Raw genomic sequence first — 21,712 nt, 5'->3', positions numbered from 1 at the left:
CAGAGGCGGCTGACACCGGCTGCCAAGCACTGGTTACATCACAATCGCTCGAGGCCCTTGTTAAAGGGCCCGTTGCCACACTGTAGCACAGTTCTGGGCCACTCTCCTAAATGAGATCGGACAAGCCAGGTGATTCCTCTGAGTCCCTGGCTTTAGGAGCCGCGGGAGTAAATAACCTCAAAGCACCTCGCCCAGGAGTCACTGGCCTGCTGTCCATAGCTGACTACGGGTGGGGCTGAGCCTGGTGTGGGCGGAGACTGCCAAATCTCTCTCCCTGGGCTTGCTCCAGGTCCCCGGGGGAACTGAAGAGGAAAGCTTCCGGTGTATCTTTCCTCCAGTCCTACCACAAGAAGGCAGCGGGGCTCTACCGGCCTAAACCATAGACTGGGCTGACCCAGAGGGGAAGAAACGCAGGTTAACCTGCCACGGAAGCTTGCAACAGCCTAGTGGCCCCTTCTTCCCTGGGGTGAGCAAGCTCTTTGCCATTCCTGGCCCCAAGCTGCCGAGGTGCAGCCTGTTACCTTGGAGACAGCTAACACTTATCTCACAGGCAAGTGGCACCGTAGAGCTGTTTGGAAGAGCTTGGAGCAAGGAGAAGTGGGAGCCAGGAGAAGAGGCGCCCTGCTGTGCCTTCTCCCAAAGATGAGGACATAAATGAAGAAATGCAGAAATGCAGGTGAGTGTCACAAGGGTTGGCAAGCGGAAAGAGAGAGTGGTTGGTTACGCATTGGCCAAATGGGAAAGATTGGTGTACTCGGTGCTGGGGCTCTGGCAGATGCCAAGGCAGCTGGGTCTGTGTGCGTGCCGGGAAAGCAGGACTTCCGGGGTTTCCATGTGGGGCTCGGGGTAACAAATAGGATTCTGGGGTTTCTTGGCAGACCGCGGGGGTAAAGTATGTTTATGGAAACAAGTATGGCGTAAGCTAGGGAACAGGAAAGTGTGTGAGCAGCGGCTGCCAGGGAGCAGAGAAGGGTGAATGGGGAGGAGACAAGCAAGGAATGGATTCTGAAGGAACGGAAGGCCTTGGGTTTCCGCACTTAAAAAACAAGCCCTGGGCACTGGAGAGGGGGCTCAGCAGGTAAGAGCACTGGGTAAACCGTACGAGCTGGGAGGTGGTGACACATACCTGTAATCCCAGCACTCAGGAGGCAGAGGCAGGTGGATCTCTGTGAGTTCAAGGCCTGCCTGGTCATCTATGTAGTGAGTTCCAGGACAGCCAGAACTGGCACACAGAGAAACCCTGTCTTGAAAACAAAGAAGCAAATTAAATCATATGCATAAAGTAAAAGTAAACATTTAAATCTACAGCAATAGCAAAACAAGCTCTGAGCCAATGAGATTGCTCAGCAGATAAAGGCATTTGCCACCAACCCAACAACCTAAGCTTGATTCCTGGGATCCACATGGTGGAAGGAAAGAACTCCAAGTTGTCCCTTGACCTCAGGTACACTGGCATGTACGTGCCGGTACACACACATTCATACACACACACACACACACACACACCTGCACACATTCATATACACTAAATAAAAACTTAGATAAGTATAAAAATGTCAGCCCTCCAGACGGCCTTTCCTGAATAAATATTTGGGAACGTCCCAGCTTCAGCTGTTAACCACCTGGGAGGGTTAGCTCCAGGCCTTCTTTTATACAGTAACAATGTGCTTTGACCAAAATGCTAATCTGCCCAAGGGATCAGTTCAAAGACTCTCCTCTGGGCTCCTCAGTCATACAGGGCAGTGCATCCCCAGTGCATTCCTGCTGAACTCCATCCCTGCACTGAAGACGATCACAGTGATCGGAAAATGGATGCTGAGACTGATTGGACCCCCAGACAACAGCCTGAACTGGTGGAGAAAGGGGTAGATGCTGAGTAGGGGAGACCCCACACCCGCAGAGAGAGGGTAGATGCTGACCGGGGGAGACCCCGCACCCACGGAGAGAGGGTAGATGTGGACCGGGGGAGACCTCGCACCCATGGAGAGAGGGTAGATGCCGACCGGGGGAGACTCTGCACCCGCAGAGAGAGGGTAGATGCTGACTAGGGGAGATCCTGCACCTACGGAGAGAGAAACAGGCATTCATCAGGCTGTCAAGAGCGGCTCTAGGTCCTCATGAGTTATGAGGATAGCATTATTTTATTTTATTTTTTATTTTTACTAACACAGGGTCTCACGATGTAGCTCTGGCTGTCATGGCCCACTCTGTAAACCAGGCTAGCCTCTAATTCACAGATACCTGCCTGTCTCTGCCCACCAATTGGTGGGATTAAAGACATGTGCCCCTATGCTCAACGAAGATAGCATTTTTTAAAAGTTTTTTCCTCGTGGATTAAAGATGTTTTCTCATAAAAGTACACTTCAGTGGCCAGTTTGTCCTGGGGGACATCCTGACATTCTCCTGTATCTGGTGGGTTTTCTCCTTGAATAAGATTTAGAGCCAAGAGACAGCACATTACATACACTGACAACAGGGGAGCCGAGGAACCCAGAGGGCAGCAGGTTCTGTAGATTGAGTGAGAACAGAGGGCTCAGCAGGTTAGAGCACTGGCTGCTCTTCCAGAGGACCCCGGTTCAGTTCCCAGCACCCACATGGAAGCTCACAACCGTAACTCCAGTTCCAGGGGTCCACTGCCCTCTTCTGACCTCCTTCAGGACCACACACACACATACAGGGCAAGCAAAATGTTCAAACGAGTAAAATAAATCTTTTTAAAAATTAAAGCGCGTGAGCCCCAAGCCCACTCCCTAGGGCTGTGCCACTCTGCCCATTGAGCCTTGCTGAGCAGCTACTGCACGCTAGGCGCTGTTTACTCACAACAGTCTAGTGGTGAACGTTTCAGCGCTCCTGCCCGCAAGTGTCTCCAGGGGGAGAAACGGAACAGACAGGAAACACGGAGAAGGTGAGATACAGACACAGGCTACAGAAAGGAGAGCGACATTGCAGAGGTGTGAGGCTCCAGTTAGGGGCTCAGACAAGCCTACGGGAAGGCAGCGCTCTCTGGTCCCCAAGAGGCACACTACCGAAGTACAAGGGGCGAATGGCCGCTCCCCACCCCACACCGAAGTGCTCCAAGGTGCAGCTCATGGTTTAGCAACTGCGCTGGTTGGCTCTCATCAGCCTGTCACAAACTCCAGTTATCTGGGAAAAGGAGACCTTGTGAGAAAATGCCTCAATCGCTTTTTTGATTAAATGACGCAAAAGGGCCCAGCCCACTGTGGGTGGTGCCACCTCTGGGCAGGTGGTTCTGGACTGGATCGGGAAGCAGGCGGAACAGGAAGCTCTGGGGAGCAAGCCGGTAAGGAGTGCGTCTTCATGGCCCCTGCTTCAGTTCCCGCCTCTGGATACCTGCCTTGGCCTTCCTGGATGATGGGCTGGAACCCGGAAACAAGCAAAGCTGAAACAAACCCTTTCCTCCCCCAGCTTGGTTTTGGTCGGTGTTTTGTTCGTTTGTATGAAAAAAGATTACTTTTCCCTTTTATTAAACAGATTCTTTTCTTATACAATATAGTCTGGACAGTTTCCCTCCCTCTCTCCGTCCACCTGCCCCCCCTCCGCCCCGCCCCGCGGCTTTTGACAGTGGAGTCAGTGGGCAGAGTGGTGAGTACATTTCCCATCCAGTTCTCAACTGAAAAAACAAAAGTTAGGGGCTGGAGAGGTGGCTCAGCGGTTAAGAGCATTGCCTGCTCTTCCAAAGGTCCTGAGTTCAATTCCCAGCAACCACTTGGTGGCTCACAACCATCTGTAATGAGGTCTGGTGCCCTCTTCTGGCCTGCAGATATACACACAGACAGAATATTGTATACATAATAAATATGTTTTATATATATTTATATACATACATGTTTATATATGTATGTATGTATATAATGTATATATATATATATATACACAAAAGTTAGGGATCTTTCTAACACTACTTTGGTAGCTTTATGTTGTCAGACCTCCATTTGCCCACAAATCACCCAGAATCCAGAGGGTTAGGCCTACTAATTCACTGAAAACTGTTAATCACTCCCCAAGTTGCAGGGGTTGCAGGAGTTGCAGGTGTTGGTGTTCTGGGAGGTTTTCACTGTCTCAGCCATCAGAATGATCTCTAAGGAAATCTTGCTAAGGAGAAGCCGCTTTGTCCTGGTGCTTCCCTGAAAACAAGCAACCACTAAGTGAAAGTCACAGAACCAAAAGGAACTAACAGCTGCCAACTGGCATAAGCTAAGGAGCCCTGAGTTCATGGTGACGCTGCAGCCCTGTTCCGCCTCTCACAGCCCGTGTCTTGGAGTTTGGTGGGGAGGGCGAGATGCAAGTGACAGACATGTTAATGGGCCAGCGTGCTTACTGGGGAGGGGAGGGAATTGAAGTGAGTCGTCGATCTCACAGGACCTAAAAGTAGACAGTGAGTGAGTTCTACAAGTTCCGGGGATAAATAGAAATCCAAGAAGCAAGACCCACCCTGTCCCTTCTGTCCTTGTCTTTTCCCTGGAGATGGTGCCACACACCTGTAATCCCAGCACTCAAAAGGCTGAGGCAGGAAAACCTGCACTGTCAAAGCCATGACTTGCCACCTGACTCCAAAACAACAAACGCAATCCTGGCCTCATCTTCCACTCTTATGCAGTTACGGTATAAAGGGAACGGTGCCCGATTGTTTGTTTTGTTTCGGCTGGAGAGTGGCTCAGCTGAAACATCAAAGGCAAGGAATGTGTGGGGACAAGAGAAGAGTGTTCTGGAGTACAGACAGTAATAGGTGAAAAGGTCCCATGGTTAAAGGAACTGTACAGCATTGTAGGACCTCCTATGGCCATGGTGGGAGAGCAGTGACAGGTTGGGAGTTCTGGAGAGCTCAGTGGGCCTCAGCCCAACCATGTGGGGGCTGGAAAGCCATCTTTAGGGTGTTACACTCCACCCTAGAAATAGAGGAAAGCCTTTGGACAGTGAAAATGGGTGCTAACAGTGAATTCATAAGCTTTTGTTTGTTTTGTTTTTGTTTTTTGAGACAGGTTTTCTCTGTGTAATGAGACCTCTATCAGCTAGGTTGTGGTGGTACACACCTTTAATCTCAACACTCAAAAGGGAGAGGCAGGCAGATCTCTGAGTTTGAGGCTAGCCTGGTCTACAGAGCAAGTTCCAGGACAGCCAGGGCTACTCAGAGAAACCTTGTTTCAAACAAACAAAAAGCCCTCTACCTAATAAAGTAAATCAATTAGGTAGGCAACCTGAGGGGGTGCAGCCAGGCCAGTCACAGTACCCTGCAGCTACCTGTGACCCAGATATCAGAGGACTTTCACTGCTCGAAGAACACCACAGACAAGGAGGAAGAAAGAACATGGGAGGTGGAGGAGGTGGGGAAGGTTGTGGAGGATTTTCTCTCAGGTATGATGTGGCTACTGCAACTCTCGAACACCGCAACTGCAGTTATTAGTACAAAACTCCACAAGCTTGGTCCCCTCAGCTCTGTAAGGTGCCCCTGCTCCTGAGCAACTCTGATTAAACACACTGGGTCATCAGAATTGGGAGGGGGGGGAGATGAAGAAAAAGTAAAGGCAGTTAGGAGGCAGAGGGAAGTGGATCTCTATGAGTTCAAGGCCAGCCTGGTATACAAAACGAGTTCCAGGACAGCCAGGGCTGTTGCACAGAGAAACCCGGTCCCAACAATTAATTAATTAATTAACAATAAAGACAAGACAATTGGACTGGTCAGAGATTTGGGGGGGACCTCTGTTTGACTGTTTCAAGCAGAAGGGGGAAGATAAATACCAAAGTACATTATATAACTGGGTATGGTAGCTCACGTCTTCAATCCCAGCACTCAAGTAGATCTTTGTGAGTTCAAAGCCAGCCTGGTCTATATGGTGAGTTCCAAGACAACCAGGGCTTCACAGTGAGACCCTGTCTCAAGAAATATATATATATACACAATGTACAAATCAAAATCAAACCTGTTATCATATGTAACTAATACATACTATTGAAAACCTGTGAAAATAGTGGGGAGGGGCAGAAAATGCCTGGAGAGACCAGGGTGGATGGAGACTTTTGGGAGACGTAAGATTAACGAGATTAGAGAATGGGTTACTCATCGGGAATGAGCATCAAGAACAGGTTGAAGGTTTTGACTCAAAGATGGTGGCTTCTCTAAGCCAGAGAACTGGAGAAGGGGACAGGTCCATATGGAATGTTACAGCTTCCATCTTGGGTGAGGCAAGTTTGAATTCTCCAGCAGAACCAGTGCCATTGAACACTGGATTCAAGATACAGCTCCTAACTAAAAGGGAGTGCGAGGTGGCCTCTTCTGAGCTGCTGTGAGTGACCATGGCCCAGGAACAAAATTCCTGTGTGTAAGTGGTGTGTGAACTTTCATAATCAAAGAGTAAGAGTCTTGAGCTAAGGCATTTTACAATGATATTGGTCCATCAGGTAGGTTACAAGTACATGAGGGAAACCTATAAATGCTATCAGATAACAGCCTTAGGCTTAGGTTTGTGGAAGCTGTATTAATCCCACCAAACGAGAGTAAAGGCCATTACCCAAATCAGCCAAATTTATAGCAAACTTTATTATATGTACACAATATTGCTGGGCCGGTGACTGTCTCTCCATAACTATGGGATTGAGAGGTCGGCCCCAAACAGAGGAGAAGTGGTGTTTTGTAGCCCCAAAACTGCAAAGCTTGGGGGTTTCCAAGGATCGGGATTTTCAGAGGAATTTAGTTACATAGGAATTTGGCAGAACATCTCAAAATTATTTGGCAGATATTTTTATTTTATCAGGGTAGAGGTCAGAGTATAGTCAGGGATTGAGTCCGATTCCAGAAAAAATGAGTCAAGACAGGATTCGAACTTTTTACAGAAAACAGGAGTGACTTATTTTGACCTTGTAACAAGATGGCTTCTAATCTTAAAATGGAGTTAGGTTAGTTCATCAGCTAGGAGTCTCTTAATACATTCATTCTAAAGGGTTTGCCTGGCAGTTCAAAGAATGTTAGATCAGACACAGCGGTGGAGAATTAAGTAAACTAAAGACTGCCCCAAATAATTTGATTTTAAATCTCAACCATTCTGACTCTCCACAGTCACAAAGTTGGGACCATTCCAATTCACCCTGGAAAGCCTCTTAACAAGGGTGTGGCTTGGGGGGGGGTGAGGAAGGAGAGCAGGGGATAGGGTGGGGAGGGGTGGCTCTTCAGAATACAAGATCTGGAATCATAGATTCTGGGTTCTTGATGAGAATCACTGAGGGTAGCTATGGTTCAAATATTTTTTTTTTTTTTGGTTTTTCGAGACAGGGTTTCTCTGTGGTTTTGGAGCCTGTCCCAGAACTAGCTCTTGTAGACCAGGCTGGCATCGAACTCCCAGAGATCTGCCTGCCTCTGCCTCCCGTGCTGGGATTAAAGGCATGCGCCACCACCGCCCGGCCTTATGGTTCAAATCTTAAGCATGTGTAAGATTGCCCCGGAAGAGCAGAGGCCAGCCTACTCTATGTTGTGTGTTCTAGAACAGCCAGGGCTACATAGAGAGACCCTGTCTCGGACGAAATGAAGTGCAAAGGGAGTGGCTGTCACCTGCTGACTGCTGTGCCCTCAGCATGGAGCACAGAGCCTTACTGCCGGCAGGTGCCTGAGGAGTCTCCTGTGCACTCCGGAAAACACTGTCTAAAGGTTGTTTCCTAGTCTTGGAGCAGTCGGAGAGGAAGGTTAGGTGGTTTCATGAGGACAGCTCAAAGCAGTCATATCTTCCATAGTTAGGGTAATACATTTCTAGGAAATCTAATAAATATGATTCTCTGGAGTTCTAAATGACAATGGCAGCGAGAGTCTGCTCATGAGAATTGAGGGGAAATGAATCCTGAAGAGAGACCAGATAAATTGCTACATCTTAACACAGACTAGGGCTTTTGAGAGCAACCTAAACTGTAAAAAAACAAAACAAAAACTCATACACCACATTTTTTAAAATCAAAACTCTGTAGTAATCCTTTTGATTTCCACACAGAACTAAAAGTGTTTCTGGGTCCTTTTAGAAGCCGGGTGCTGGGGTCGGGGAGGGGGAGACGCTCCTGGCAGAGAGGTGCCATGGTGTCGAGCACTGATCGGATGGATCACTTTGTTTTGTAGCATGGACAGAAAGACTGACAGAGATCCGCAGAAGCAACCGGACCAGAAGGCCATGAACGCACGTGCCCAAAATCCAGATGATGGATTGCTGGTGACACACGTTAACCAGACCCAGGACCTACTGGTAACAACCATAGTGCTTCCGTTCACCAGTGACGCTTTCAAATCCACAGGGGACGTGGGATGTACTGAACCCTTCCTTCAGTAGGAATGTGAATGTCATCAAGCATTCCTCTCTAGCCCCTAGGTTTACATACAGAAACAGGGAGTTTCTATACTGCCCATAGGCCATAGAGCCCTTCAGCCTCCAGGAACATGGTTAGGTATTTAGGAGCCTGTGAGAATTCTGGTTTCATTATCAAAGCCTGAAGCATTTGATTCGAAAGCTTCCCTTGCTGAGATTTCCTTGTAAGACTCCATAAGAGCTAGGTCCTGAAGTCCACTTCAGGAAGCACTGTGGGAACAGGAGAGTCAGGGCGGAAGGCTTAACTTAAGGAAAGAAAGCAAAAGCGCCACGCTGGTTTCAGGCTCACTCTGAGTGGAAGTGAACTATCTTCCTACAGTCACGCACGACTCAGAATTCTCTCTTCTGTGGAAGCCGTTGTCCTTCCGGGTTGTGAGTGCAAGGCAGGCAGCAGCCACCTGCTAACCCACACTAGACTACAAAGACACCAGTCAAAGGATGTCCAGCCCTATAGTTATGATGCCAGCAACTAAACAACCAGAAAAGGAGCCAGCATCTACCTTTCTCAAGTAATGGAAGCAAGGAAACCAAGCATGGTGGCACTGACCTAAAATCCCAGCACTCTAGAGGTGGAAGCAAGAGGATCAGGAATTGGAGGCCAAACTCGGCTCTCTGCTGCAGAGTGAGTTTGAGGCCAGCCTGGGACACATAACACTATTTCTAAAAAGAAAAAAAAAAGAAATGAGGATCTATGGGTAGTCCTAAGAAGAAATCACTCAGTGACATCAGTTGCCAGTGACGTGGATCTTTGTTTCATCTGATTTCATACCAGAGTAATTCCCTTTCCAGCTGTGGGACACACCTGACTTTATCAGCTACAGACAGGCCTCTTGTTTCTCCTCTCAGCAGTGGGAGAGTTCTGGTTGTCCAACGCTGAGCCCGTAGTGTTCTCCATGCAAAGTGTCCACTTCAGACACAAGGTCCCACCCCAGCCAAGAACCTATTTGCAGCTGATGCCCACAGGCAAAGGGAAAGTCAGTCTCTCCAACGGAATGTCGCTGGGTATATCAGCCACACTCCTGGGCAGGCCCCATGCCTAGGTGTAGCTGGCCAACACAAAAGGAACTTTATTATTTTAATTACTTGTAGAATTTTGTGTTTTGTTTGGGCATTTTTTTTTGTCTTAATGGTTTCTTGTTTGCTTGTTTTTTGTTTTTTGTTTGTTTGTTTGTTTTTGTTTTGCTTGTTTGATTTTCGTTTTTGTAGTTTTTCCAAGAGAGAGCATAAAGTTGGAGGAAGATCTGGGAGGAGTTCGGGCATGGGAAAAACATGATGAAAATATATTGTATGAGCTGGGCATGGTGGTGCATGCCTTTAATCCCAGCACTCAGGAGGCAGAGGCAAGCAGATCTCTGAGTTCAAGGCCAGCCTGCTGTACAAAGCAAGTTCCAGGACAGGCAGGGCTACACATAGAGACCTTGTCTAGAACAACCAATATATTGATTTAAAATAAATAAGTAAATATAGTACTGAAATATATATATATATACACACATCACACACATATATATATAAATTTTAAAATGGAAAGTGAACTTCAACAGAATAGCAGCAGGGCCCTCAGTCTCAAGCAATGTTTGTAGGGATGGGCTTTCAAGTATCTGCAGAGCAAAAGCCACAGCCTAAAACATGACACACCATTTCAAGTGCAAGATGGGAAAAGGGTGCATGATCCTTGTCATATGCAAGGTGTCCTGGAAGGAAGCAGTGCCACCTAGTGGTCACAGGATACAGAGCCTGGTTTCCTGAAGCGTAGGGCTGGGACTGTGTGTGATCTCTGGCACCGAGCCTCTCAATGGCAGGAGGGGCTTTCTTGGGGTTGAATCCCACAATGAGAAGGACTCTCGTGCAGACACTGGAGTTGATGTTCAGAGTGTGCTGGCTATAAGCTTGACTTGATAGAGCTTTCCAGCGAACCCCAGCTCCACCACCTTCTTTAGCTGTGTGACCTTGGGCAAATGACTTCAGTTCTCTGCCTCAGTTTCCTCGTCAGAAAAGTGACGCTCTCCCGGGATTACTTAACTTGACTAGAGTGCGCCGCACATCCTAGGCGCGGTATTGGTGTTTGCAGTCATTAGGAGTGTGTTTTCACACATCCTGAGAGCACTTGCTAATTTCTTTTCGGAACTAAATGGGTCTTGGGAAAGAATGCAAGGTGAGCGACAGCAGGGAGCTGGGATGTGCTAACAGCCTTTTATTTTAGCCGTCGTTGTTTGGTGCCAGCCCTCCCTGACAACCAAATCTGAGTGCAAAGAACCTCCCCTTTGAGAACTAGGTGCAGAGGAGGAGCTCAGGGTCACTCACATTCTGTGCCCTAGCCTCACACAGCTAAGGAGAAGGGGGCACTGCTTCGCAAGAAAGCGGAGACACGGAGACGCCCATGGGCTGTGCTCCTCCTGTGTCCTCTGTTCTCTGCAGAGTGCCATCCCCCTGCAGTAGGCAGATTTCAGCCTCGGACCAGCACCTTGCCCACTCAAGAGAGAGCCCTGACACATGCAAGTCCAAAGACAGACCACCAAGGTCAAGTATGTACCCAGAAGGGACCTTTGAGCTGAACTCAGGCCATTTCCATAATTTCACATAATGTGTATGTGTGCATATGTGCGTGCATGTGTATATGTGGTATGTATGTGTGTATATGTGTAACAAGTCTTTCTCTGTACTGCCAGCTCCCAAATAATGACACAGAGACTTACTATTAATTATGAAAGCTTGGCCTTAGCTTAGGCTTGTCCCACTAGCTCTTATAATTTAAAATAAGCCATTTATTTTAATCTACATTCTGTGTGTAGCTCGTCACCTCATCTCTCCATACTGCTCATGCTGCTTCCTCCATGTCTGGCTGGTGACTCTGCCTGCTTCCCGGAGTTCTCTGTCTCCAGAAGTCCCGCCTATACCACCTGCCTAACTATTAGTCATTCAGATTTTTATTAACCCAATCACAGCAATACATTTTCATACCATATACAAATATCCCACAACATTTCCCCCTTCTGTATAAATAAAAAGGAAAGGTTTTGACTCAGACATAGTAAAACTATATACAATAAGAATAATTGTCGGGAAGGGATTACATTCACAATGTCTAGTTCAAATGTATTTGGCATGTTTGGAGAAAATATTATCTATCTTATCTTGATGAATTTAAAGTTTTATGCCTAAACCTTTTTCTATCATAACTTGTATTACCATCCTAAAACTATCATTTTAGACCTCAAAGCATTTTCTTTTTTTTAAAACTTTTTATCTTTATTTTATGTGCAATGGTATTTTGTCTGCGTGTCTGTATGAGGGTGCCCCTTGAACTAGTGTTACAGACAGTTGTGAGCTTCCATGTGGGTGCTGGGAGTTGAATCTGGGTCCTCTGGAAGAGCAGTCAGTGCTCTTAACTGCTGAGCCATCTCTCCAGCCCCCTCAAAACATTTTCCTAAATAATTTAAGCTTTTATATCTCTCAACCTTATATACTTTATACCTCTTTTGTGAGCTTCTTTTCTGAATTTGGTAACAAGGGAAACTATAACTATCTTGTCTTCAACTCCATCAAAGATCTAAGATGGATATAATGTTACCTGAGTAAACAGTAAGTGCAAATAACTTCCAAACTATAAAAATGACAGAGACATCTGACTGCCTGGACAGTCACCCAACACTCCTCTGCAATGTTGGCAGCATCCTTCTTCATCCCACGGGCCTATAATATCTAACAAGACTTTTTTTGTGAAGCAAGAATTTTAAAGGACTTCCCTACCTTGTCTTTGCAAAGTTCAGCAGTTACCTTGTTTTGTGTCCTGCTTGTCCAGTTTGAACAGCATACTGTCAGCAATTGAGGCAAGGGCAGTTTCTTGCCCAGATGGCTAACTTTGCCACAGTGAAAACAAACTCCATATGGAGGTTCTTCAATGCCCATCATCCTTTTTTGAAATAAATTGGTGCTACCAGGAGCAGATGTATCTCACTCTCATGAACATTTTAAGTGTCATATTCTGTAGGTCTCTGAAGACCACCTATCTATCTAAAGTATATGTCTGTTTAACCTTGAAAGCTAACACAACTACAAGTTCAATCATTATAGATGGCTAACTACTAACCTATATTTCTTAATTATACATTACATTTTTAAATGAGCTACATAGGTACAGTACCTTAAACAAGAGTAGAAACATAAATGCAGTATAGAAAAAATAAACTTAAATTTATATCAATATATAAAAATCCATACCAATGTCAAATATTTGAGACTAGTGGTTATTCAAAGTAGACTCAACAATCTACCCTTTTATCCCATCATTCTGTATCTCCCTTTTCCCTTCAGAAAGAGATGCCTGAATCTAATCTTTGTTCAGCTTTTTTTCCTAATCATGACCAATAACAACTTTTAATGAACCCCCCGAAGGATGAGGAACATCCATAATCCACCTAAACACCAAAAACCACCCATCCCACCTATTGGGAATGTAGACAGTTTTTTGTTGTCTAGGGGTAATAGCACCTTTAGGGGACCCTGATAAAATTGGGATAATGATCAAGTCCTGAGAGAGCTAGCTGTGTCATTTGTTGTCCAGTCTCTGTGTAATGGGAAAATGCAGGACTTATCTGAAGTCCTGGCTGGAGTAGTGAGTGAGGCTGGACTGTCTCAGCTAGCAGCTTTGAAGTTGTTCTGGATGCAGAATTTTGATGAGCCTGCAACAGAGGCATTCTGAGAGGCTGAATCACCTGGGCTACTTGTCTTCATTTGTGTCTGGTCCTTTTTTTCTGAAAACACACAAACTTTTAAAGGTAACATGTACATCTGCATTAACACAAGTATAGGATGGGCAGTGTGCACGAGTCAGCTAAAGGTGATTTTGTTGTTGTTGTTCTATGTTTGAACAATGAGAAGGCATTTGTAAACTTTATAAGTTCTGTCTGGACTTTATAACCATAACTATATAACTTTAATATAACTGTAACTTTATAACTATAATATAAATCTCTAGCCATGCATAGAAAGGATGTCATGTAACAATAAGTCATGAGAACTCTGTAGCCAGCAAGGTTTATCATGTCTCTTCCAGTCTCAGGGCTGTTCCTGTGACAAGGAATCAATTTATACACCACCTGTCCTGTAGTCTTTCTTGGCTTTTTCCTTCATGTCTGTAGCCAAATCCTCAGGAGGTCTCCCCCCATCAAATCTGATCTTTATTAATTTTGAAGCAATCCGTAGCTTTTTGTTTCCTGTGGAAACAAGAGCATATCCCCCCCCAACATAACACATATACTGATTTCCATTCTAAAGTTAAGACATCCCTAAATTATATAAGCTGATTTAATTCAGCCGTTTCTTCATGAGAGACAATCCAGTGTCTCTCAGCAGCTGCCATTCACTCATCAGCATGCAAAAAATTCAAAGTCAACATAGTACCATACAGGATCCAGATACCCTATGTATTTCCTGTATTTATGTGGCTTATTCTTTTTATATTACTCTACTCTATCTTTAAAGACTTTATTATCTTAAATTATTTTTATGACTGTCTATACCCTTTTTTTTTTTTTTTTACTGTATCCATTTAAAGGATATTTTTGGTCTGGTCTGTTTTCCTATGCCTCCTCTGATCATGTGAGCCAAGCTTTAAACCGCTCTGCCATTCTGCTTAGCACATGGCTGGCTGACTGCCTACTCTTTCGTCCATGAGAGCCAGTCTTAAGCCTGCAGTATAGATGAGAGCTATGTTTAACCAGGAGCTGCATTTAACCACCCCTTCTCTGGGAAGTTGGAGGGATGTGGCAAGCATTTTGACTTAGCATGCTGCTACTACTTAGCACGTGAGCTATTCAAGTGCTCGCTATACAGCAGAGCTGTGCCTCTGTGTACTACGAGCACCAGGTTACTAAGAAACCATGTTTGCTTGTTTGTTTCAGCTTTCTCAGAACCTTTGTGGGAATAGGTGCATAGATGTTGGGCGCCATATGTAATTGCCATATGTAACTGTGCCATTTATAATTGTGACATATGTAACTGCCCTCTCCATACTGTCCATACTCTGTATCTGACAGGCAACTCCACCTTCTTTCCAAGTCCTCTTTCTGCGTCCGAAGCCCCGCCTGTACCTTCTGCCTAGCTACTGACCATTCAGCTTATTATGCCAATCACAGCAATATATTTTCATAGACTGTACAAATATCCCACAACATATATATGTCTGTGTGTATGGTGTGTCTGCATCTCTGTGGTATGTGTGTGTGTGGTATGTGTGCATCTGTGTGATGTGTGTATATGTGTGAATATGTATCTGTGTCTGTGGTGTGTCTATGTAGCATGTATGTGTCTGTGTGGTGTGTGTATATGTGTGAATATGTATCTGTCTATATGGTGTGTGTGTGTGGTATGTATGTGTCTGTGTGATGTGTGTATATGTATCTGTGTCTGTATGGTGTGTGTGTGTGTCTGTGTGGTATGTATCTATCTGTGTGGTGTGTGTATATGTGTTTATTTGTATCTGTGTGGTGTATGTGTGTATATGTTTTGTATAAGTCTCACTATGTGTCTCACAGTGGGACTGAGCTGGATTATGAATTATGTCCGACTCCATCAGTCTTTGAGACCCTTCTGCAGCCCATAGACAGCCGCTGTTACCCAGCGAGCTCTTGCTGACCCTGCCTTGCACGCGCTCTTGTGCAGCTTGTACCCGTGCGGTCTGTACTTTTATCACACCACTTCTGCTTTCCCACTGTCTTAGTGTTCTGTTGCCATGACAAAGCACCGTGACCACGGCAACTTATAAAAGAAAGCGTTTAGTTGTGAGCTTGCTTACAGAGAGCCCATGACCCTCATGGCAGACAGCATGGCAAGCAGTCATGGTGCTAGAACAGCAACTGAGAGCTTTTCGTGCAGAAGCTGCAGCTACCACGAGACAGAGAAGAGGGCCAACTAGCATGGCCTGCATTTGAGAGCTCAAGGCCCACCCCCAGTGACACGCCTCCTCCAACAAGGCCACACCTCCCAATCCTTCCCAAACAGTTCACCAGTTGGGACCAAGCATTCAAACTTATGAGCTTATGGGAACCATAATCACTCAAACCACCACAACTACACCCCAACACTAGACTGCCCCCTCACCTTCACACACTCCAGCCCCTCCATGCCTCCATGGCTCCAGCTGGAATGTGTCTCTCTGGCTGTGTGCAGGGCTGGCTCCTTCTTAGCCTTCAGTGCCTGGCTCAGAGGCCTTGTTTGACTGCTGCTCAGCCAGGCGGCCTCCCAAACCACCCAAGTCATTTTCTGGCCACTTTCCCTGATGCTTAGCAAAAATGTTACTTTCTGACACTCCGCTGTATGCTGATTTCCTTTCTTTTTCACTGACCACCTATCCACACTAGAACACAGACTGTGAGAAAACAAGAATATTCTCACTTGCACTGTAACCCCGGGCACCAAGGATGGGACCAGTTCAAAGCAATGACTCAGAAATACCTCAGAAGAGAGAGATGAGAGAAGGCAGACTCAGTTTTAAATCAAGACTGTGTACATGCTGGCTCTGGAAAACATCATCAGTGCTAAGTGCTTGTCACAGGGCTTGAATTCCACTACCAGGACCACACACACACACATCCTGAACTTGGTCCTGAATGACGCAGATGTCACTAGGCACAAGATGCCATTATGCATTTCACGGCTGAGTCCTGTGATGAATAGGACCCACTCACTCACGGCTCCGGTTCTGGTCTCTGGGGTGGAGCTAGAATGGCCCCGTCTCTGCTGGACCGGTTAGTGTTTGCTGAGGCTCTGTTAGAATGCTAGGGACAGAATTTACCTGAAAAGATCTTAGAGTCCACGACTGTGGGAATAAACAAGATCATCCCACTGAAAACAAACCAGATATATATCCAGACCGCTCCCACTACAAGGGAGGCAGACCACGTGACTTGTGTTTGCCAAGACTTGACAGTAGGCTAGGAAATAGAAAACTTTAAATTGAAGAAAGGGCTTCCTTTAACACCTCCGTCTAAAAGCTCTCGGCATGGGATAGCGGGGGGAACGACTCAACAGAAAAAGACATTTTATTTGATTCGTTCTGGAAATATATTTTACTTTCTCCAGATGATCCTGGGTTGGAAGAAGGGGCACAAAACCATAAGAAGCTAGCAGTCATGGGTGAAATCCCAGACATTCTGGGCCACTTTTTTTTGTAGAAGTTGTGATTCTACTATCAGGTTGTCTGGTCATTGTGTCTGATCACGCACGCAGAGCTGCCCTTGACTCTGTGAACCCCATTTGGGGCCTGATATGAAGGTGGTGTTTCCAGGGTTACCAGCCTCATGCTCACATGCTCTCTCAGCAAGGAGATTAGCTTTGTGGTTGCTGCGTTGCTGGTGTTGGTGTTTTGAGACAGGGTCTTGCTCTGTAGCGCAGGCTGGCTTTGAACTTCAGATGAGCATCCCAAGTGCTGTGATTACTGGTATGTACCACTGTTCCCAGTTAGCAGGGAGAATTTTTTAGAATACTTTGAGATAGAGTCTCCCAGACTTCACATCCCTTGGGTGTCTGTGTGAAGGGAACCAATTGCACCCTTGTCTGTGTCCCCGATTCCCACTGTTTACTGTGTGGCTCTGGCTTGTGTATTGCAGCGGCTGCAGAGAAGTGAAACTCGGGCCTCAGATCTGGAAGACTCTGAAGACTGGCTCTCAACTCACAGTTTAAGGTCTGAGAAACTCACCTTGCCTGACCTGATAAGCCACGGCACAGTTGAGCTGTAAGTCTGACGTCCTCCCATCCTTTCCCCCAAGCACCCCAAGGGGGCAGTAGCTCACCCGGCCCTGAGCCTGAGAAACCCCAAATAAAGCTTTGCTCTTCCAGGGACGAGCTTGGCAAGGCCGTGCCCGAAGTGCATTTCTCCGCGCAGACCATCCGCCACTTTGTATCAAGGCTCTCCGAGTAAGTTTCCCAGTGTCCTCCAGCGCCCCTGTGCGTGAGGCCTTTTCTCATCTCACGGCCTGCACACGACTGGGACCAACTGGCAATTTCGGTAGTAGACAATTTACCCTTGTAAAATGAAAGCGCTGGACTAGATTAGCATCTCCCAGGTGCCCTTGGATGAATGCCCCAGATGTCCCAGCTTCATCCGCTGGTTAACGGCCGAGGGCTCTGCCAGACTGGTGTGGCTCCCACCTTTGCAGATGTGTGTCAGAGAGGCATGCGCCCAACTCCCAAACCAATTATTTTATTTTATGTGTGTGGGTGTCTTGTCTACATGTATGTGAGCACACATATATGTGCCTGGCATCCACAGAGTCCAGAAGAGGGTGCTGAATTCCCCCCAAAGTGGAGTTACAGATGATATGAGCTACCGGGTAGGTGCTGGGAATTGAACCTGGATCCTCTACAAGATCACCAAGTGCTCTTAACTGAGGAGCCATTTCCCCAACCCCACCCAAAACAATCTGGATAGTACAAGTAGCATACACACATACTTGAGTTCACACTGGTGCACACTCACACGTACACACACACACAAACACACACACACTCACAAACATCTTCCCATAATCAGTACACAGAAAAGTCTTAAGGTTCCATCCCACTCTGGGTGGTGGTCGTGCACATCTTTAATCCCAGCATTCAGGAGGCAGAGGCAAGCGGATCTCTGTGAGTTCAAGGCCAAATCAGTCTTCAGAGGAGTTCCAGGATATCCAGGACTATTACACAGAGAAACCCTGTCTTGAAAAATACAAAAGAAAAAGATTCCATCCCAGCTGTAGCTGCAGTAATCTGTGATCTATAATTACTGCTGCCTAAGGTTTCCCAAAAGGTTATGATGATAATTAATAGCTAACATTTATTAATGTGCCAAAAACTCTGCTAAGGGCTGCCTACAAAATCTTATTTCATCTTTATAACTGCCCAAAACACTGTATTATTCTCAAACTAATTATCAAAAGTCAAACCACTTTTAACCAAAAGTCAGTTGCTCAATGTTTTAATCAAAAGTCAGGTGCTCATACAGCACCCAGTTAGTGGGGTTTATCAAAATTCTTATAAATTTTATACAAAGTTTTGGGGGTCAGAATGTTTGAAAGGTTTTAAATAACAACATGATGTTCAGTTAGTTCATTCTTTCGTTTGTGACAGGTCTATGTAACTCAGACTAGTTGTCAACTTGAGATCCTCCTGCCTCAGTCTCCCAAGTTACTAGATTACAGTATGTGTCCCTGCAAATATGTAAAGTTCTATAATATTTAGCTCTGTTGTTTTGAATTATAAATCCAACATTTTGTTTTTAATTTGTTCTTTGATAATTTAATACATTATGCCATTAAATATGGTCATATCTACCCTTCATTTCCTCCCAGATTCTTCCCCTACCACCCCCTCCCAACTTCATGTCATAGCCCCTCCTCTTCTTCCTTTGGATATGTCACCAAGTCCAGTTAGTTCTGTCCATATGTGCATATGTGTGGGGCCACCCACTAGAGCACGGGCAACGTACCAGTCACCATCCTGACCAAGAAAGACCAATATCCTTAAGGAATAGTCGAATCTGCTTCACTAATCAGGCGTTTGGCGCATTGACTTAGACAGACTCCTGGGATTATCTTTACATAGAAGATGATGAACCTTTGGGATTCGGTAAGGATGCTACACCTTCCAAAGCTCACAGAGTCCATAAATGGCAAAGTCTCAAACGCAAGCATGTCTCAGTGTGAGGCTCCATGTCTTAGCTGTATGTTCACACTCATGGCTCCATCATGATTCTGCCTGCTGCTCCAGCCTCATGAATTCATGCCCATTAACCTTCCGGCCTCCCACGCTCTTCTCTCCCAGCTGCCCTCAGCGAGGCAGCTCAGTAAGATCCAAGTGACTGAGGCTTCCCATGAGCACCTGCTGGTGTCCACCCCTTCAAGGCAGTTGCTTTGCTGTAGGCGCAGTGGTCAGTACATCTTCTTGGCTTCTTTTTAGGAACTGATATTCTGTTAATCAATCTAAGAAATGGCTGCTCCCTGCCACTGTCCCTGTGGCCAGCCCCCAGGAGACTTGGAACCGTGTCTTCTGTAAGACTTATATCTGAGGGGTCCGAGAGAAGGCTCAGTTGGCTAAGAACCCTCATTGCCCTTGCAGAGGACCTGAGTTTGAATCCCAGTGGTCTCAGGAATGCTCACAGATACCCATAACCCCAGTTCCAGAAGGTCTGATATCATCTTCCACATCTCTCTTCCTCGGGCACCAGGCATACACATTGTGTGGACACATCCAGGGAAAACACCCAAAAACACACAAAGAATAATTTTCTAAAAGATTCACATCTGAGTAAGAGCAGTCTTGTCCCTCCACCTTCCACACGAGAATGCTGCCCCCATCCTCCCAGGAGTGTGTCCCAGCAGCTCACCCATAGTCATTAGTACCCTGCCTTGCTTCATAGGAGAGCTACAGCCAAATCCTGGTCCCTGCACAGGTGCCCCCGTCCCTTCTCCCCGTACCGCCGCTGCGCCATGGTGCCCTGGCAAACACATACCTTTAGCTCTCTCTTTATTACGTTTGCCTTACATTCTCCACAAGGCCTTAAAAATTAAAATTTCCACCAGGCAGTAGTGGCACATGCCTTTAATCCCAGCCCTCGAGAGGCAGAGAAAGGCGGATCTCTGTGAGTTCAGGCTCAGCATGGTGTACAGAGCGAGTTCCAGGACAGACTCCAAAGCTACACAGAGAAACCTTGTTTCAAAAAAGAAAAGAAAAATTAAAAATTCAGTCAACGAGGTAGCTCATGCCTCTAATTCCAGAGTGTGGAGGCTGAGGCAAAAGACCTAGAGCCTGAGGCTGGACCGGTGTTCAAGGTTGGACCAGTGAGAAGGCTTCATGAATAAAGGCTGCTGTACAGGCCTGGGTTGCTGAGCTGAATTCCTGGACTCCAGAAGGTGGTGGTGGGAAGCTGACTCCTCCCACTAACACATTTGCCCCAGAACACAGACTCTTCCTCCTCCCTCCCTCCTCCTCCTCTTTTCCTCTCCCCCAACATGCATACACAAAACACACACAAAGTACTTAATTAAATTTTAAAATTAAAAAACAATAAAAGAGAGAGTCTGAGACCAACCTGGGCTGCAGAATAAGATTCTCGCCCAGAGATGTAGAAAAGGCCAGGCATGGTGGTGCACACCTGTAACCCAGCAGCAGGGAGGTAGAGGCAGACCACATTCAGTGAGTTTGAAGCCAGCCTGATCTACATAGCAAGTTCTAGGCAATCCAGGGCTATACTGTGACACTCTGTCTCAAAAAAATAAAAAATAAAATAAAAGGGCTGGAGAGATGGCTCAGGGGTTAAGAGCACAGGCTGCTCTTCCAAAGGTCCTGAGTTCAATTCCCAGCAACCACATGGTGGCTCATAACCATCTGTAATGAGGTCTAGTGCCCTCTTCTGGCCTGCAGACATACATGCAGGCAGAACATATTATACATAATAAATAAATAAATCTTTTAAAAAAAATAAAATAAAAGAGAACGTTTTAATTAAAAATTTAGGTAACCAGAACTTAGAAAATCCTAGCCCCTTTCCCCTGCGCGTGACAACGCCTGGTGATGAGTCTCTCCGGTGTCTCCCCAGCACTATTGAGCTCTATCAGCAGAGGATGCAGTGGCTCACAGAAAACAGCAAGAAGGTAATGGCACACGTGGGGCTCCTCGCGGCATCCTCAGCCCGGCTGCTTGGGGAGAGCCCTTTGCCCTGCAGACGATGGCGTTACAACTAAAGTTGGCTTCCACTAAAACAGACTTCCTAGCCCGCAAGCATGGAATCTACAGACACAACTATGTTCCTCATATTCAAAGGATGAAGCACGCCAGCTGGCTAGGCCTGAGGCAGTGCTCATGACTGGGGAAGCAGTGGCAGGAGGGCGGGGCAAACAAGGAGGGCTGGGAGGAGCGAGCTTTGTGCTTCTAGACGTCGTGGACTGGGAAGACAGGTGGCAATACTTGGAAAGGCAGAGTGGGCTCTCAGATGGGAAAGAGTGTACGTGCATCTGGGCGGCGCGGGGGGAGGGGGGCCTCTGGCGGGGACGGGGCTAAAGCAGGCTTGTAAGCTAGCCGTGTGTAGCCCCCAGCAGGTCTGCTCCAAAGTTCTCCCCTTAATTGTCCAGAGTTCAAAATCTTCCTAGTTTACTTTGGGGCCTGTTTTCTGACTTCCCTAGAAAAAGGAAACTGTCTGGTACCGCTGGGCTCTGGCTCCTCAGATGCACTTACAGTTACTTTTATGGGGAAAATCCTACAATTTTGATAGTGTGTTTTCAAACTCTTATGATAGCGTTTGTACATTTAAAAGAGTCTCTCTCTCTCTCTCTCTCTCTCTCTCTCTCTCTCTCTCTCTGTGCGCGTGCGTGCGTGCG

The 21,712-nt window shown here is 46.4% G+C and overlaps 1 protein-coding gene across 5 annotated transcripts in view; it reads left to right on the top strand.

Moving 5' to 3' along the window:
* The first annotated feature begins 280 nt into the window (after positions 1–280).
* Vwa3a (von Willebrand factor A domain containing 3A) overlaps positions 281–21,712 on the top strand; it is a 61,717-nt gene continuing 40,285 nt past the window's right edge. The window contains exons 1-6 of one of the 5 annotated variants that reach the window (XM_050143235.1): positions 285–466; positions 551–676; positions 8,114–8,237; positions 16,967–17,091; positions 17,196–17,273; positions 20,935–20,989. In XM_050143235.1, coding sequence (XP_049999192.1) covers positions 663–676; positions 8,114–8,237; positions 16,967–17,091; positions 17,196–17,273; positions 20,935–20,989 — 396 coding nt within the window. In that variant the 5' untranslated portion in view covers positions 285–466; positions 551–662. Of the gene's footprint in view, positions 677–8,113; positions 8,238–16,966; positions 17,092–17,195; positions 17,274–20,934; positions 20,990–21,712 lie in introns of all 5 variants that reach the window. The other 4 variants (XM_050143236.1, XR_007591904.1, XM_050143237.1 and 1 more) reach the window with 4 other exon arrangements.

The sequence above is a fragment of the Alexandromys fortis genome, unplaced genomic scaffold (assembly GCF_014885135.2).
Source record: "Alexandromys fortis isolate MF-2015 unplaced genomic scaffold, M_Fortis_MF-2015_v1.1 scaffold_45, whole genome shotgun sequence".
NCBI classification, from domain to species: Eukaryota; Metazoa; Chordata; class Mammalia; order Rodentia; family Cricetidae; genus Alexandromys; species Alexandromys fortis.
The sequence above is the reverse complement of the archived record's forward strand: the minus strand, read 5'-3'. Positions and strand labels throughout refer to the sequence as shown.